The sequence below is a fragment of the Myotis nattereri genome (genome assembly GCF_964212035.1).
Source record: "Myotis nattereri genome assembly, chromosome: 3".
Lineage (NCBI taxonomy): Eukaryota > Metazoa > Chordata > Mammalia > Chiroptera > Vespertilionidae > Myotis > Myotis nattereri.
In genome coordinates this window covers 10076932-10095479 of record NC_138077.1, presented here as the reverse complement: position 1 = coordinate 10095479, position 18548 = coordinate 10076932, and the positions used below count along the sequence as shown (strand labels likewise).

Below are 18548 nucleotides of genomic sequence, written 5' to 3'. Positions count from 1 at the left end.
GCAGTTTGAGCTGAACCAGGGTCTGTGTTGTTGAGAGACAGCTTTGTCCTAACTGGGGAACTGATGGTCAGCTTGCCCAGGACTATGGAACACCTGCTGGACACGTGGTCATCAAGCTGCCAAACAAAACACGGATTCACACATATACTGTACATCTCGCACAGGAGCTGGGTCACTACAGTTTATCTGGTTGACACCAGCTTCTGAGGCTGTGCCTTGTGTGGAAGGAGGCAGTGTCCACTCTGCAGAACCAAGCTCGCAGAGATGGTGGGGACCATGTGGTGCAGCGCTGGCATCACATGGTCATCACACCCTCTGTCACTGCAAAGCTGCTGAGTGTTTTACCTGAAGACGCAGCCCTACCTTACTGCCCCAAAACCCTGCCACCTGGGCTCACCATCCACAAAAAGAATCAGAAGCAGCATCAAAGAGAACGGCCTCCCAGCTCCCATCCTGGCCCCCTTACCTCCAGGGCCTTGGAGTCCTGGCCCTCCCTCTGCAGGTGCTCCAGCTGCTCCTGCTCCAGCCGGCTCTGCAGGGCGCGCTCCTTATTGCGCTCGCTCTCCAGCTCCTGAAGTGCGGCCTTCAGGTCGTTCTCCTTGCTGTCTAGTACAGACCTGTGTGGGGAGAGAGGTAGTCAAACCCCACGTTGCACAACGCTCTGAAGGGACACAGTCCTACCCTCAGGGGCCGGGAGCTCCCAGGACGAGGCAGGTAGGCCCTGCTGCTTCCTCATTATCTACACACATGCTCAGTCCCGCCTTCTCGCTCTAAACACACGGGAGCAGGACACTTTTGTCTAATACCTACTGCGCATGCAGCACAAGTTATGGCACCGAGGCTCCATTACTTCACTGCCAAGAATGATGTGGTGAGAACTATGTAACTTTCATTTATTCTACCAAAGGTCTGATGACAGCCTGGGGGCTGGCGGGCAGTGTATCACGAAGGCAGTACCATACGTACCTCAGCTGGAGAACCTCCCTCTGCACGTCATTGAGGGACTTCAGCAGCCTCTCATTGTCCTGTTTACACTCACAAAGTTCCGATTTCAAAGCTTTGACTGCATTCTGCTCCGCTACTAGCAGCTTTCGGGCGTTATTTGCTTTCTGTTGTTCTTCATTGAGGGTTTTCTGTAGATCACTCGCTATACATTTTTCCTGCTCAACCTTATATGCCAGTAACTCAACTAAGAAAAAGATTAGAAAACATAAAATAGCATTATTCATGAGTCCAAAGAGAGTTGTACAGACGATTTAATTACAGACAAGTCAGTTAAGGAAACAGGGAGAATGAAGTTTCTTCAACCTAAAAGGCATTGCTTCTGATGGTGCCAGAGGTACATTCCATCTGCCTGTTGCTGGTTCCTCCAACACACACAGCACCAGGCCTCAACACAACATGGTTCCCGGGGTAGGCCACACACCCCTCAGCCCCTGCAGCAGTTCAGATTTAGGGTCTCCCTGGAGGCTGAATTTGGAGCTAAGCCGAGATGGACCTGCATGTGGAAGGCTGCTCACAGCCCTCCCTGCTGGGGGCAGGAAGGCCAGGTGTGACCATCCCTGTGCTCTAAAATGTCATCCCATCTGTCACTCTTCTGCTAAACCTCCCAACAGAGACAACTCCAGCTCAGAAGGCTTCACTGGAGAATTCTCCCAAAAGTTAAGGAAAAAATAAACCTAGTTCTATAAAAACCCCTCTGGAAAACAGAAGGGGAGTAGACAGATGTCAGTCCTCCACAAAGCTGGCGCTCCTCCAATGCCAAAACCAGAAGAACACTACGGACTAGAATCCGCCATGAATGCAGATGCAAAATATGAGCAAACCCAGCCCAGAAATATACAAAGGATAATGCACTATGACAAGGGGTCACAGCCAAAATGCAAGACTGCTGCCACTAGACCAGCGGTTCTCAACCTGTGGGTCACGGGATTAAGAAGGTTGAGAACCACTGCACTAGACAGACTTAGTTGGCCATCATTCAGCTTCCAAAACTAAGGAGAGAAGGGACTTGCCAGAGCTAACAGAGGGTCTCTGTGAGGACCACAGTTATCATCCAATTTAAGGGTAAGACATGGAGTGCTTCCCCTGTGGCCAGGAGCAGGGCCAGACACTCCCTTCACCACGTGCTCCAGGGCCTGACCAGTGGACAGCGAGAAAAGGGGGTAGATGGGAAAGAAAAAATATATATTTTTTTAATTCACAGGTGACATGAGCACCTCTATAAAAAATACCCAACGAATCTAATTAAATGTACAAACCATAACAGTTACTTAAGCCCAGTGCAAGCTCCAGAGACTCTCCCAGACTAGGTCCTGCTGGCACCCAGCATATCTGCTCAGACACCAGGCCCCTCACCATCTGCCAGCACTCTTGGCAAAGCCTCTGCGTTGACTGGTCTCAGAGTTCTATGAACTGAGAAATATTCCAGCCACCATATTCTGATGACGAGGCTGACATTCCCTGCACTCAGGGACCTGAAGAAACCAGGATGTCACTGCTGCCACCAGATCCAGCTCTGGTCAGTCCAGAGGAGCTTTGCTAACCTGTGTGCCACCTTACCCACCAGGTGAACCTCAGGTGGGCACATTTCTCAGGGGTGCACCCACCCTGCCTGCGCAGCTGGTGTTCTTGCCGGCTCCCATGGGCCTCCGCACTGGTCAGCGCTGCGCACAACTGCTGCAGCTTTTCCTGGTTCTGCAGGTGCGTCAGCCGTAGCTGGGCTCGCAGGGCCTGGATCTCGGACAGCAAGCTGCTTCTGTCGGACTGACGTAGGTGCTCCAAGGACTTCTCCTGCAGGTCCCCCTGGAGTGGGGCAAAAGAGGGACAGCAGTCAGATAGGAAGGCTCCGCAGGGATGAGGAGCCCACCCACATGGGGAAACAGGATGAGAAGGGAGCATGTTCCAAGTGCTGGTGGCTCCAGGCAGAAGCAGCACACCCTCTGCACACACCAGCCTCCACTACTGACTCTATCCCTGGCTGGGAGGTAAGCATGCACTCGCCGAGGACATGAGTGACCCTCACCCCCAGCACCTTGGGTCTCGTTCTCGGGCCTGGCCTGTGCCTGGGGGCTGCTCTGACTAACCTCACACCCTGACTCTGGACTCAAGCTCATAACCTGGGGCTGGGCAATCTGAAAATGCTTTTCCTTTCAAGGGAAGGCCAGTTATCTCTAGAACAGAGTGAGGTATAAAGGAGGGTAGAGGCACATAACTTTCCTTCTGTGTGATAGAATTCATGCAGAAACATGCAGTATTACACTTGGTGTGTAGCAGGGTTTCCCCTCAGTCATGGGCATGTTCCCAGGTCAGCTGAAATAGGGGTAAGCTCTAAGGTAACCCAGGCCCAAGCTTACCTGCTCCTGGACCACCTTCTGCAGTCTCTCCACCAGAGCACCGTGGGCCTTGGGGTCAGAGCCGCCGAGTTGAGGCTGCAGCTCCACCGTCAGCATCTCTCTCTCCTTTTCAAATGCCTCCTGGACTACCTGTAGGAATTCTCCTCTCCAGTCAAGGCAGGTGTCAGAAAGCTCCTAAAATTAGAACAAGAAGCTCAGTGTTTGCAACAGATGCATCTAAAGGCTAGAACAGGAGCTACTCCAACAGGAAAGGAGACACATGAGCACCCCCCGGACTGCCCAGGGCAAGAAAGGCCAATGCTGCCATCCAAGCAGAGAAGAAACCACTGAAGACGATGGAAACAAGGTCAAGCAAAGTCAGCAGGCAAACCTTTTTCCAACACCAGGCCTGCGTCTGCGGTAGGCCCAAGGCCAGAAGTGACGTTGGTAAGTGCATGCCCGAGCACATGACTGCACAGGGTAGAGGCTTGGGGTCATGTGTGTGCATACACAGGGTGTGGACGTGCACAGGCAGCCACCCTTAGGCTACCTGCTCTGGACCTCTTCCCTACAGGTTCAGCCTAGTGTCCTTCCCACTATTCCCTCAAAGCCATGGCAGGTTGGTTTCCCTTGGACGTAGTTCACATTTGGCCCTCACCTCTGCACTGCCCCCTCCTGGCCTCCCTGGCTCCTTGTCTGCAAAGTGGACACTGAGACCCTGTGGGCTAAGGCCTGGCCCCCTCACATGTGGCTGGTGCCCATGAATGTGAGTGAGAGGGTTGCTAGTCAATATCACAGTCTTCTTGCCACCATGGACCACCTCTTGTTTCCTATTCCTGCTTATTTGGCAAAACAATTCCAAATTTTTATTGACATCAAGAGGAGGCAAGTTGTCAGTTTCTTCACCATTACTGGAACTACCACTTAAACTGTTTTCTAAAACAAGAGAAAATACCTTCTCTGCCTGTTGGGGTGCTGGGGTCAGGTGCCCCCTCAGAGCTGGCACTGCCTCCAACAGGCCCTGGCCAGCCCTCAGGTAGTGCTTGATGGGTGTGCTTGGCTCGCCCTTGCTGAGTGCGCTGGGGTATCCATGGTATTCGGACAGGGCCAGGATGTGGTGGCTCTCGTCATACACCATCTGCAGCAAAGCCTACAAGAGCACACGCATTTGAAAAAGGAGGAAAAGCAGCTTGAAAGCACTCATCCATTCACTGTCCTGCCCTCGCCAGGAACGCTCGCTGGGGCCGCCTGCACAGTACTCGCATGGCCTTCATCAAAGAGCAGAACCTACTGTCCTGTGAGGTTTTCAAACTTTCCTCCACCATAACCGTCAGAAACAGCAGGGAACTGGTTCTGAAAGAGTGAATTTCTATATAAGCCCCTCCAAGGATGACTCCATGATGGAGCCATCCCATCGGTTCCTGCACAGTGAACATCATCCTTCCCCAAAGCCTGAGAGCAGCTCAGGGGAGGGCCTCAGGCCAACTTCTATGGAGAGGTCATGAAGACTCCGAAGACTCCATGGACTTTCCTGGCTCTCCTGGGACCACAGCTGCCATACTATGAGGAAGCCCCATGGGAGGTGTGTACATAAGTCCCAGCTGATGGGTGATACCTTAGGGGACAAGGTGCCTGCAGATGGAATAGCTAAATCATGGGGGTGTCCCGACACAGGGTGCAAAGAAACAGTTCCAACAGATTGGCCCTGAGTCCCTGCCCACAGGTCTGTGAGAACAGGAGAGGGCCGTTTACTATAGAGCAGCGGTTCTCAACCTGTGGGTCGTGACCCCTTTGGGGGGTTGAACGACCCTTTCACAGGGGTCGCCCAAGACCATCGGAAAACACATATATAATTACATATTGTTTTTGTGATTAATCACTATGCTTTAATTATGTTCAATTTGTAACAATGACATCGGGGGCCACCACAACATGAGGAACTGTATTAAAGGGTCGCGGCATTAGGAAGGCTGAGAACCACTGCTCTAGAGCAATGGGGAACTGGGACACGCATGCTGGCCATCTATGTCCTGCCCAAAGAGGCTGAGCGAGGAGGAAGGCGGCACCCCAGAGCTGTCCTCGTGGAGAAGCTGGTGTTAGGATCAGTACACTCCTCACATGAGGCACAAAGGTAGGACAGAGCTGAAGCTCAGCTCTCTGAGCAGAGCATGATCCTCATGCAACACTCAGAGGCCAATGGCGCAGAGTGGGCCAGAGATGGAGCCCATCAGCGCACCTCGCCCTGCTCCCACCACCCATTACCTTAACTTGTTTCGGGTGGACTTCCTTCTCCTTCATGGCTTCCAGTGGCTGTTGGAAGCTTCCTGAGGCGGGGGACGGCACTGCAGGACTAACAGTGGGAGTTTCAAGTCCTCCTGAACCTTGGTTTAGTGTCTCTCCACACCCGAAGCCATTACCTAAATAAAACACCACCAAATCAGTGTCTGAAACTGCAATTCTATCAGGGGCATTCCTGGGGATGCTCTGCAGAGTGCTGAGGGGGTGTCAGACCCCCCACTGGCCTGTGCCATGTGAGGCTGCGCCTGGAAACACCCAGATGCCTATAGCTGCAATCTTCTCCCTGAAAAAAAATCAATGAACCACAAAGATGGTAAAAATATTTTAATAAAAACTTCAGATGAGATCTACATACATTAAGAAAAAGTGTCTTTTGCATGTTTAAAATATTAATGTTCATGATTTGAACATAAATCTTCAGATATTTCAGTCACTTTCACACAGATGTTGATGTGTGTCTCCTCATCTCTGAGAGACAGAACCCACAGGACTCTGCAGAGCAAGTGCCACAGGCAAAAGACACACACAAACCCAAGGACAGGGTAAAGGCAGGTAAGAACCCGGACACTGAGGATAAAGAGACAGGACAGGAGGTAGAAGATGCCAACAGCAAGGACAGGTTGGGAGCAGGTGGACAAGCAGCAGATATCTGGGTAGGAAAAGCCCTAAAATCAGCCATCAGGGCTGGGGAACCCTGAACCAGGTCTAGAATTAGAGGCTCCCGGAACCTCTGTCAAATGCAGGGGTGGGAACCTTTTTTCTGCCAAAGGCCACTTGGATATTTATAACACCATTCGTGGGCCATACAAAATTATGAACTTACAAATTAGCCTGCTATATTTGGTTAAACATTTAATTAACTCGCCCCTAATGCCTTGGCAGGGCAAGACCAAGTGATTTCACAGGCCTTATATGGCCCACGGGCCGGATGTTCACACCCCTGATCTAATGGGAAGGGGTCCTCAAATCAGAATTCAGAATCTTTCAGAAGCTCATAGGCCCCAGACCCATTCCTGAGCCCTGCAACGAGCAGCCAGTTCAGGAGGCTGGAAGCATGAGCTCTGCAAAATGGAGGGGGCACCTGATGGAAAAGCAGCTTCCGACCTTCTGTCTGCTCCTTCCCACAGCACCCGCGTGGGGCAAGGAGAACTTCGGGGGTGCTGGCAAGGCCTTTGGAACTGAGCTTCCTGAGAGCGTGCAGGCTAAGTCATCCAGGTTCTCAAACAGGCTGAGCAATGTTCAAACACAGAAGACAGAGAGAAATAGAAATAAAGGAGAAAGATAGGCAGTACACACAGCAAACCAGGTAAACGTCAGCACTGGGGAATCTGTGAAGGATATGCAGGAATTCTCAGTGCTTTTTGGACTCTGAAACTGTAAAAATAAATAGTTTTTTAAAAAGATGAAGAACTCACTGTTTTCACTTCCATTGCTTTTGCCTTCTAACCCAAGAGGAGATGATCTTGACTTTTCTTGAGAATCAAGAGACGTTATGATAAAATCCTCAACATCTTTCTCCTATTCAAATAGGTAGAATTTTAAATGATTATAAAATAACTTATTACATCATGGAATTGAACTTGCCTGACAGAAACATTCTGAGGCCTGAATTTATCATCTTCCCACAAATAATCCAAATAAAAGTGTTTAAACCTTATGTATATATTTGAGGTCACATGCTTCTAATAATGTAATCAAATTCACCCACAGTGCTCTAGGAATAGTTTAAACAAGTCATTAACAAATATTTCAGATTACGCCCTAGCCGGTTTGGCTCAGTGGATAGAGCATCAGCCTGCGGACTGATGGATCCCAGGTTCGATTCCGGCCCAAGGGCACATGCCTGGGTTGCGAGCTCGATCCCCGGTGGGGGGGGGGTGCAGGAGGCAGCCGATCAATGATTCTCTGATCAATGATTCTCTCTCATCATTGATGTTTCTATCTCTCTCTCCTTCTCCCTTCCTCTCTGAAATCATAAAGACATATATTTAAAAAAAAAATTCAGATTAAAGTACTTTTGTATGAAATGGTAGAATATGATACTCCAAATAAAACATATATCCTAATTTACTTTTTATTTGATCTAACTCAAGATAAAATACCACGCCCTAACCGGTTTGGCTCAGTGGATAGAGCATCGGCCTGTAGTCTGAAGGGTCCCAGGTTCGATTCTGGTCAAGGGCATGTACCTTGGTTGCAGGCACATCCCCAGTAGGGGGTGTGCAGGAGGCAGCTGATTGATGTTTCTCTCTCATTGATGTTTCTAACTCTCTATCCTCTCCCTTTCTCTCTGTAAGAAATCAATAAAATATATTTTAAAAAAAGATAAAATACCAAAACCGTTAGGAAAGATGTAATCTAACAAAAATAATAAACTGAAGTGTTCCTGAAATTAATTAGCATTACACATGGAACCTGTTAAATATGCAATACAACCAAAAATAAATCTAAAAAACATTCTAAATAAAAAACCCATATGCAAACTACTACAGTGTATGACTGTACTTCTCAAAATCAATATTAGTTAAGAAACTTAGTGTCCCCCCACAAGAAAAAAAAACTTAGTCCTAACGATGCATCTCACATACTTCCAAAAATCACCTAAGTGTCTCAATGTTCACATTACAGTGGATTAGGGTTAGTCCAGCAGAAAGCTGACCATCCCTACACACAGCTGACCAGGGGACTGTGAGGAGCTCATCCACACCCGGCCCAGAGGCCTGCAGGAGGTGAACCAACAATGGCTGCCGCTGTGACACCACGGGCCATGTAGACACAGTCCCATGGGAACACACTGGGGCCCTGGGCACCATACAGACACTGAAGCAGGACAGCACCCACAGCACCCAGGGAAGCCAACCTACCACAACCATACGATGCACATGAGGATCAGCGGAGGGAGCCCTGTCTGCGGCCAACGAAGACTCTGCCCAACAAGGGGCCTTTTCTGGTGCTGACCCACCAAGGGAACAAAGCAGCCCCGACTGGTCAGCCTGGAGCATTGAGGCATTCGTCCTTTCCCTCAGGGAGATATCCAGGCTGTGCTGGCTCAGGACGTCCAAGCAGGGTGTCAGGGGCAGGCTGGGTGATGGCTCGAGCATTGAGTCCTTCCTGACAACCTCAGGGGAGCTCCAGGAGGACAGGTCCATCGCACTGAGTGCATTCTTCAAGGGCTCAGCCTCCTCAGTGTAGGTTAAGTCACAGGAGCTACTCGGCAAGCTCACCTGTAAACAAAGTGACCCATCCTGCAAATCTACCTTGTCTTCCATGGGAACATTTGGCATTTCATTTCTTATCAATGAGTCCTGATTTCCAATAATGTCAATTACATCCTGTGTAATTTTATTGCTATTAAATTCATCAACAGGAGGCAATTTCTCAGTTTCTTCACCATTACTGGAATTACCATTCAAACTGTTTTCTAAAACATGAGAAAATGCCAATGGCTGTTGAGAGTTGAAATCCTCTGTCTCAATGTTCTGGAAGTTCATAGAATATACCAGACGGTTCAGTTTTTCTTGAAGCTGTTTCACCTGAGTTATGAGATCAACTTTCTGCAGCTTAAAACACTCCCGTAGTTTTTCTTTATCCTACAAGTGAGATAGAACAAGCATACAGAAAAATAACTGCATTATATGCTGTAACATTTGTCTGTCAGCCAGTTTTATGAGCCAATTTCAGAGACTAAGAAATTAAGCATGAGATTCCATGATGAGCCCTTTGGTCCCTCTAGACTGTTAAGATTTCAAATTTTTAAAAAGACAGAATCAAGGCTTAAAGCTCTGTGCCTAAAAGGTAACTGTTGGAGACGATTCTGGAAAGATGGCACAGCAGAAAGTACAAGAGTCTATCTCCCCACCTGGACATCAACTGCACTGGCAGGATCTTATCTGATGTAATAAAGTCAAACCTCAGTTCTTAAACATCTCCTGTCTCACAATTCACTTCTCAATCCAACAAACCTTTCATGCTCCTCCTTATATGATCAGTCACACATCTCTCAGGTGACAAAGAGAGAATGCACGAGTGAATCAGTTTACCAGTAAATCTCAGGTTAACATCTCAATACAAAGGAGACAACCAGTATTCAAAATCTTCCAATGAAACAAAGCTGTGATCTGACAGCTTCACTGGTGAATTCTATCAAACATTTAAAGAACTGATATTAATCTTTCTCAAACGTTTCCCATAAACTGAAGAAGGAGCACCAGGCTCAGAGGGCTTCACTGGTAATTCTACCAAACATTTAAGGAAGAAACTATACCAGTTCTCTACAGTCTCTTTCGTAGGACAGAAGCAAAGGGAATGCCTCTTAGCTCATTCTATGAGGCATTACCTTGATACGAATGCCAAACAGTACAAGAAATGAAAACTATAAACCAATGTTCCTTATGAACATTTATGCAAAAATACTCAACAAAATACTAGAAAATTGAATTCAACTGAATTTTAAAGGATTATATACCACAAGCAAGTGGTATTCATTACTGGAAATGCAAGGGTAGTTCAACATAGGAAAATCAATGTACTATAACACATTAACAAAATGAATGAAAAAAATCACACAATTGATGCACAAAAAGCATTTGACATAATTTAACACCCTTTCTTGATAAAATCATTCAACATGACTAGGAATAGAAAGAAACAACCTTAACATAATAAACACCATACATGAGAGACAGTGAAAATCATATTCAATGGTGATAGACTGAAAGCTTTTCAACTAATAACAAGGAAAGAACATCCACTTTCACCACTTCTCTTCAACAGAGTAGTGGAAGTCCTAGCCAGAACAATTAGGCAAGAAAAATAAATTAAAGATATCCAAATTAGAAAGAAGTAAAACTATCTATGTTCATAGATTATATGGTCTTATATGTAGAAAACCCTGAAGATACCACATTAAAAAAAACAGTTAAAATTATAAAACTCAGTTGCATTTCTCTACACAAACAATGAATAATCTGAAAAGGAAATTAAAAAAACAAATCCAGACTAGTCGCTGTGTGTTCAACCTATGAACCAGAATGTTCGATTCCTGGTCAGGGCACATGCCCGTGTTGTGGGCTTGATCCCCAGTAGGTGGCGTGAAGGAAGCAGCCCATTGCTAATGTTGCGCTCTTATTGATGTTTCTGTCTCTCTATCCCTCTCCCTTCCTCTCTCTCTCTGAAAATCAGTAAAAACATATTAAAAACAAACAAAAAAACTAGCTCCTAGAGTGTCTAAATGAAACGTGTAGGATATTTCAAAGCAAATTTGAAGAGCTATGAGAATATGATAGATTCAGAAGAAAACATGTCACTGTCTACCGTCTACGCAGTGCGTGTGTCCCCTCAACAAAATGCCAGAGAGAATGCCTGTCTCTCCTGAAACGGGCCTAAGTACCTTCACTGTCCCTGATGCTTTGCCATAGTCCTCAGCACTCAAGTGCATTTCATTTTTCACAAGGAGCAGCTCAGACTCCAGCTGCCTCTGGCAGACCGTGAGCATCGACATCATGCTGTCCTGTTTGTGGAGACCGGTGTGGTTTACTGTCACCAGGGCTTTGGCAGGCTGCAGATCATCTTTCACTGGACTCTACAGTAAGAGGAAGAAAACAATGACCATGCTATAAAGATTATACTAAACACACGGAAGGTCAGAAATGCAGGGAGGCCAGCTGCAGGGTGGCCTCAGCTCTGGGAGCTCTAAAGCGTGAGACCAGAACCATGCTGCCATCCTGCTGTCTGCTCATAAACCACAATGGGACAAGATATGCTGGAGGCTGAGGGCTCCGAGGGCACAGGTGCCAGCTGTGGTAGAATGGGGAGCACTCAACACAGAATCCCAAGCTGATGGGGGGTCAGAACTCTACTCAAACATAAACTGAAGCATGTCCCCTGCCCCCCAAAATGAGCTTGAAACATTTTGCACTGAAAATGCTGATAAAAGGTAAACCATTTGATTCCACATCTAATACATGGTTGAGCTCCATATCACTGAGTGTTCCCTATCAAAAAAAGAAGTGTTTTAAAAAGCTTTAGTAACTTACAGCAATAATAAGTTTAAAATTGTACAAAATAGCAAGACCCAGCCTAATCTCACTGCATACATGTGTCCTAACTTAAGGTTCTATAGATCCTAAATGGCAAGGGCCCCAGTCAACACAAGCTACAGACTCACTTCCCCTCCCAGGCATGAGCCACCCATTGGAAACTGCCCACCACAGAGAGGAGAGTCATCAATTAAAACAGAAACAGAAGAGAAGAGTAAGAAAAGTAATTGTTTCCTCAGAGAACCCCCAACTCCTCCTGGTCCAGCCCAGTGCTCCACCTCCAGCTGCTTGGGTCAGGGCCTCCTGCAGGCACCAAGTACACTCCAGCTCTCTGCACACAGACTGCACCTGTGGGACTACAGGGGAACCAGGCCCACCTGTGGATCATCGCCTTGACCCCGGGAGGCCACAGGGAGCTGCCTGCCACCCACATTCTGTTCCGACTCTTCATCACACAAGGTCTCGTCACTCCTGGCCACCTGTCCCTGGAAGCTGCCGTTTACACGATGAAGCACGGCGGTCCCACACGCCTGCTGCTTATCCAGCTCCTTCTGGCACCTCAGAAACCGCTGGTTCAGTGCCTGCAGCTGGTGGCTGAGGCGGACACACTGCACTCGGAGCCGCTTCAGCTCAGGGGGCTCGTGTGTGGCCCCCAGGGGCTGCTGCTCCAGGGTGCGGCGGAGGCAGGTGAAGGCCAACAGGATGGCCTCCAGTTCTGTGGAGTGGGCTGCGCGCCTTCTGTTTATAGCCTCAATTTCCAAATCCCTCTGGGCAATCTCTGCATCCTTTGCTTTGAGTGTAGCCTCAAATTCTTGAATCTGAGAGGCCAAGCCCTGGACCTCAGCCTCCTGGAGGGTAGCGCTGGACTTCAACTGGGCCAGCTGCCTCGCGGCAGCCTCCTCTGCAACCCGCAGGCGCTGCTGCAGAGCCTCCAGGGCCTGGCCATGCTGGTGCTCCTGCTCAGCCAGCAGCTGGCTCAGGGCCTCCTTGGCCTCAAGCGCATCCTGGAGCTCGGCCTGCAGTGTGGCCTGGGCCTCAGCTCTCTCAGCCTGGAGGCGGCACAGCCCACGCTCCAGCTCACTCTGGAGGTCCTCAGCTTGGCTGTCACTGAGCTCATGCCTGGCAGGTCCCCCGAGGGACAGCTCTTGCTGCAGCTTCTCGATGACCTCGTGCAGTTGCTCAATTTCCTCTGCTTTATCCTTCTGCAGCCGCTCCTGGTTCTCCCGCAAAGTCTCAATAATGGACTTCAGCTCCTCGACTTCAGAGCTTCTACTATACATAACCTGCAGAAAGAGCACATTTCAGAGGCAAACTACATAAATGCCTTCAGAATCCCCTCTCAACTTACAGCTATGAATTTGTTGTCAGAAGTAGAGGCGTCACACACTGTTGATGGGAATGCAAAATGGTACTATGGAAAACAGTATGGCAGTTCCTCAAAAATTAAAAATAGAACTACCATATGATCCAGAAATTCCACTTCTGAGTATTTATTCAAAAGAACTAAAATCAAGATTTCAAAGAGAAATTAGCACCCCAGAATCATTGCACTACTGTTCACAAAAGCCAAGATTCACAACCTAAATGTCCACTGATGAATGAATGAAGAAAATGTATATGCATTCAATAGAATATTATTCAGCCTGAAAAACAGAAATCCTGCAATATATCACCATATGGATAAAACCTGAAGACATACTAATAAGCCAGTCACAGAAAAACAAATACTACATCATTGCACTGATATGAGGTATTTAAAACTTAGAGGCCTGGTGCATGAATTTGTGCACTGGTGGGGCCCAGCTGGCCCGCCCCGATGGGGGCCATTAGGGGTGGGCCAGCCAGGGTAAGGGGATGCAGGCAGTTTGCCGGCCAGACCCTCCCCCGATCAGGGTGCGGGGGCTGCTCGGAGGCGGGGCCAGCCAGGGTGAGGGGCCACAGGTGTTCCAGTCGTTCTGCCATTCGGTCAATTTAAATTTACCCTTTTATTATATAGGGTAGTCACACTCACAGAATCAAAGACTAGTATGGTGGTTACCAGGGGCTAGGAGAGAGGGGAAAATGGGAAACTGCTAATCAATGGGCATACACTTTCAGCTATGCAAGGTGAAGAAGTTCTAGAGATCTGCTGTACAACATTGTGCCTATAGTTAACAATATTGTACACTTATACAAAACAGCTGTAAGAACTAACAACACCAAACAACTGTTAATATATAAAAAATTCCCAAAATGCTGCACCCCAACTATGTAACTATCTCAAAAGAAAATCCCGTTGCTGCTGGGCAGCTCATCAGACACTCCACTTGAGGCTGCTGGGCACTGCCACAGAGTCCAGACATCTTTTGTCAGAATTTTGAGGAAGCTCTAACTTGGCCACTTCTCAGTCAATGACACCTTCATACTAATATTTTGCCACCTTTTAAATGTGTATTTAATTAATATTTAAACAACTCTGATTTGATTTTCCTAAAGGGAGAATTTAGAATTTAGGTGTCATTCTGATTTTTTTAAAATATATTTTTATTGATTTCAGAGAGGAAGGGAGAGGGACAGAGATAGAAACATCACTGATGAAAGAGAATCATTGATTGGCTGCGTCCTGCATGCCCCACACTGGGGATCGAGCCCACAACCAGAGCATACGGCCTGACTGGGAATCGAACCCTGACCTGCTGGTTCATAGGTCGATGCTCACTCAACCACTGAGCCATGACAACTGGCCTAAAAAAAAATCAATGAAAAAAATATTCTCAGGTGGGAATTAACAAATAAATACATGCATAAATATGTTAAGAAAATAATTTTAAAAATCCAAAATAAATAAGGAACTCCTGCAACCAAAACAAACAATCCAATGAAAAAATGGACAGTGGACCTGAATAGACACTTTCTCCCAAAAGACATACAGATGGCCAATAGACATATGAAAAGATGTTCAATGTCACTAATTGTAAGAGAAATGCAGCCCTTATATGCCCTTATATGCAGATTAAAACCACAATGAGATCATCACCTAAAACCTGTCAATAAATCCACAAATAACAACTGTTGGTGGGGATGTGGAGAAAAGGGAACCCTCATGCACTGTTGGTGAAAACGTAAATTGGTGAAGCCACTATGGAGAACAGTATGGAGGTTCCTCAAAAAAAAAAAAATGAATAGTATTAGAGATGCCATATGATCCAGCAATCCCACTTCAGGGTATTTATCTGGAAAAACACACACACACACACACACACACACACACACACAAAAATAGTAATTCAAAAAGATATATGCACCCCTATGTTAACTGCAGCATTTTTTACAATAACCAAGACATGGAATCAAGATATGGAAGAAGGGGAGTATTTGGGTTTTTTTGGTGTTAAGCTGTATGAGTTTCTTATTTATTTTGGATATTAATTCCTTACTGGATGTATGATTTGTCCATCAATAGACGATTGGATAAAGAAGATGTATGTTACTCGGCAATAAAAAAGAATGAAATCTTGCAATTTGTGACAATATGGATGGACCTAGAGGGTATGATGCTGAGTAAAATAAGTCAGACAGAAAAAGGCAAATACCATATGATTTCACTTATATGTGGGATTTAAAAAGCAAAATAAATGAACAAACAGAAATAAATTCATAGATAGAACAAACTGGTGGTCACCAGGTGAGAGGAGGGTTTGGGCTGGAGGGCTGAGTGAAAAAGTGAAGAGATTAAGAAGTACAAGCTTACAGAACAGTCATGGAGATATAAAGTACAGCATAAGAAATATAATCAATAATGTTGTAATAACTCTATATGGTGCCACATGGGTAGTACACTTATCAGGGGGATCACTTCAAAAGGTATTTAAATGCCTAATCACTATGTTGTACACCTGAAACTAATATAATACTGTATGTCAAATATATTTGAAAAATAACATTTTAATAATTAGTTGCTGGTTTTAAAGGCATTCCTCAAGCCTGGCCAATGTGGTTCAGTGGTTGAGCATCAACCTATGAACCAGGAAATCACAGTTCGATTCCCAGTCAAAGTACATGTCCAGGTTGTGGGCTTGATCCCCAGTAGGGGACATGCAGGAGGTAGCTGATCAATGATTCTCATCATTGATGTTTCTATCTCTCTCTCCCTCTCCCTTCCTCTCTGAAATCAATAAAAATATATTAAAAAATAAAGGCATTCCTCAAAGTAACACAAAATAATATTCTTAAATTTTGCCAAATATATACTAGTAAGATACCAACACAGATCATTAATATCTCAATAGCCTCTGTCACAGTGAAATTTGGAGACACAAAAAACTGCAGACAAAACTTCTTTTTACTCTAACAGCTGCCTCAGTCCGTATACCCTCTATCAAAATTAATCGGAAAAGCCATTATACACTTTATGTAGTATCACCCCAGAGGTCTCTGTTGATCCAAGATCACACTTATAAACTATTAAGAACATAATGCCCAAGATGCCTTCACGCCAAAAGGACCACCTACCTCGCTGAGAGCGCCACTTCCCATCCCAGCCAGCTGTGCCTCCAGCTGCTCACTCATACACAGTATCTCCTTTTCTTTGTTTTGCAGAAATGCCTATTGAAATGATAATAATAAAAAAATAATGGCGCCAACAAAGCCTTACTATGGAAACAGTCCCCAGGCCTTGCAGACATAAACTATCCTAATAAATAAGCCTGTAGTTTCAAATACTAACACTCAATTTGAAAATGTTTTTCTATTAAAGTGATTTCTATTTAAAGTGACATATTAGTTTGGTTTTCTAAATTTAGTTACACATTTCTCCAGGAAAGTTGTTTAAAGCAAGCATGTCAAACTCGCAGGCGGCGGGTCGTATGACTCGTATGACTCGTTTAAATGTGGCCTGCCAGCCGCAAGTTCCACATGTTTGGTTTAAAGCAACCACCAAAGAGTAAGTAAAGCCCGTTCTTATATGCTCCTCATCTAGTAATTAAGGATGAGTTCCCACTGAGACGATAAGCAGTGATTCTAGAACCGGCCTAAAACTCATATTCACTGAAGATATTCTAAATTGTGCAGTTGCAAGCCTTTGGGAGGATTAGGCACAAATGACACAGACCTGAGGATTTCTTTCAATGCTATCAGTTCACTAATCAAACAATTGCCAGGTTGGCATCTAGGACACTATTTTAAACTCAATGTATTTCAAGGCCATCTTTTAAGATTATGTTTACTTTACATCTTTGATTATCATGTCCACTATATAAGGGCTGTTTTTCTTTTTTGCTTGAAAAGCACAATTACATTAAGATAACAGAGAAGATTTAAAAACAGACATTTTTCCATCCTGAGCGGGCACCCTGGTAATGGCCAGAGCAGGGCCACAGTTCCCAAGTTATGATTTGTTTCCTGGGCAGTTAGGGAAGTGCCTCTCCTACACGCAGCCTTCAAGACATGTCTGTCATCAGTGCTGCAAACCAAAAGCAAGAGTCTGGTGTGGAGGTGAAAGCAGGTGAACTTCCCCAGTCAAGGTGACTCTGGCTTTCCACTCACGAGTCCGAGAAGCCTCCTCCACACTACACTTTCTCGAGCTGCCAACCTCAGTACAGACACAAGTCAGGCACTTTCTGAAATCACCTGCCAGAGCAGGGTCCTCTCTCTTTAGAAGGAAGCCTCACGTCTTCTGGGAAGGCCTGAGGTACCCATGTAAATGATGGTTCCCATGTTGGGCTGCAGCACTTAACCGAGAGAAACATAGATGACAAGGTGGGTCTGGTCACATTACCTTCAAACTGGCATTCTCTTCTTGTAGTTCTCTGACGCTGATGGCAGCATGGCTGTTCTGCAGGTCTAATTTTAAGTTCAGATGTAGTACTTCTTCATTTTTATTAACTAAGTCATCTTTAATCTTTTCTAATTGTTCTTTTAAGTCCAAAACCTTTCAGTGAAACAAATGAAGGTAAACATTAAAAATTACCTAATATTCTAAATGATTTAATAATAATTAAAATCATGCTAAAAGATTTGAAAGTACATGCCAAAAAAATTACTACTATCCTATAACCCACATAAAAATAATAAAATAACAAAGAATACGCAGCAGTTACAAACCCACTGAAGTTATCATTTGGACGTCCTGCCCTTTACACAGCAGTTCAGAGGACACGTGTCAGGCACTGAAGAGAGGAAACCACCCATCCGATCTCTCCATCCCCTTACCTCGCTTTCCCGCTGCAAGAGTGCCCTCTGCACAGCCTCTAACTGGACTTCTGGGCCCTCGGGGCAGCTGTCCACGGGAGGCACAGAGCATTTGCCCTCGTCTAGCTTAGACTGCAATGTGGACACCAGAAGCAAGTGACTCATCTGCTGCTGCTGTAATGCCTCTTTATCCTATTTAAGAAAAAACGAGATTTATTTTAGGCAAGTATTTTAAGACAGCATCAATGTGCTGTCTATTAAAGTGTAAACCATCCCCAGCTCTTCCTGCACACACCTGCACATACCACACCTGATCCCCAGACCCAGCCATGCTCCAGAGTAGAGATCTGCTTGGTGAAGGATGCAACCCCAAACAGAGAGCCACTGGTAGCCCTTGATTACACTGGAGGAACTGATCCTTAGTAATTATTCAACAAGGTACAAAACAGTCTCTAGACCAGGAGTGGGCAAACTTTTTGACTCGAGGGCTACAATGGGTTCTTAAACTGGACCGGAGGGCCGGAACAAAAGCATGGATGGAGTGTTTGTGTGAACTAATACATGTTAACACTGCTGCTGGTGAAGGAGCGGAGGGGAGAGCAAGAGAACCCTCCACTCTTTTGGCTCAGCGGGCCGGATAGAACAGCCGAACTGGCCGGATCCAGCCCGCGGGCCGTAGTTTGCCCACGGCTGCTCTAGACCAGGGGTG

The 18548-nt window shown here is 46.1% G+C and overlaps 1 protein-coding gene across 1 annotated transcript in view; it reads right to left on the bottom strand.

The window, feature by feature from the left end:
- PCNT (pericentrin) overlaps positions 1 to 18548 on the bottom strand; it is a 63226-nt gene that overhangs the window by 16632 nt on the left and 28046 nt on the right. The window contains exons 13-25 of the mRNA XM_081085518.1: positions 17861 to 18031; positions 17427 to 17579; positions 16163 to 16255; positions 12049 to 12954; positions 11023 to 11214; positions 8498 to 9223; positions 7049 to 7151; positions 5598 to 5752; positions 4291 to 4485; positions 3357 to 3530; positions 2610 to 2805; positions 967 to 1189; positions 467 to 617 (exon numbers count right to left, since the gene is read on the bottom strand). Of these exons, the coding sequence (XP_080941644.1) occupies positions 467 to 617; positions 967 to 1189; positions 2610 to 2805; positions 3357 to 3530; positions 4291 to 4485; positions 5598 to 5752; positions 7049 to 7151; positions 8498 to 9223; positions 11023 to 11214; positions 12049 to 12954; positions 16163 to 16255; positions 17427 to 17579; positions 17861 to 18031 (3438 nt within the window). The remainder of the gene's footprint in view (positions 1 to 466; positions 618 to 966; positions 1190 to 2609; positions 2806 to 3356; positions 3531 to 4290; positions 4486 to 5597; positions 5753 to 7048; positions 7152 to 8497; positions 9224 to 11022; positions 11215 to 12048; positions 12955 to 16162; positions 16256 to 17426; positions 17580 to 17860; positions 18032 to 18548) is intronic.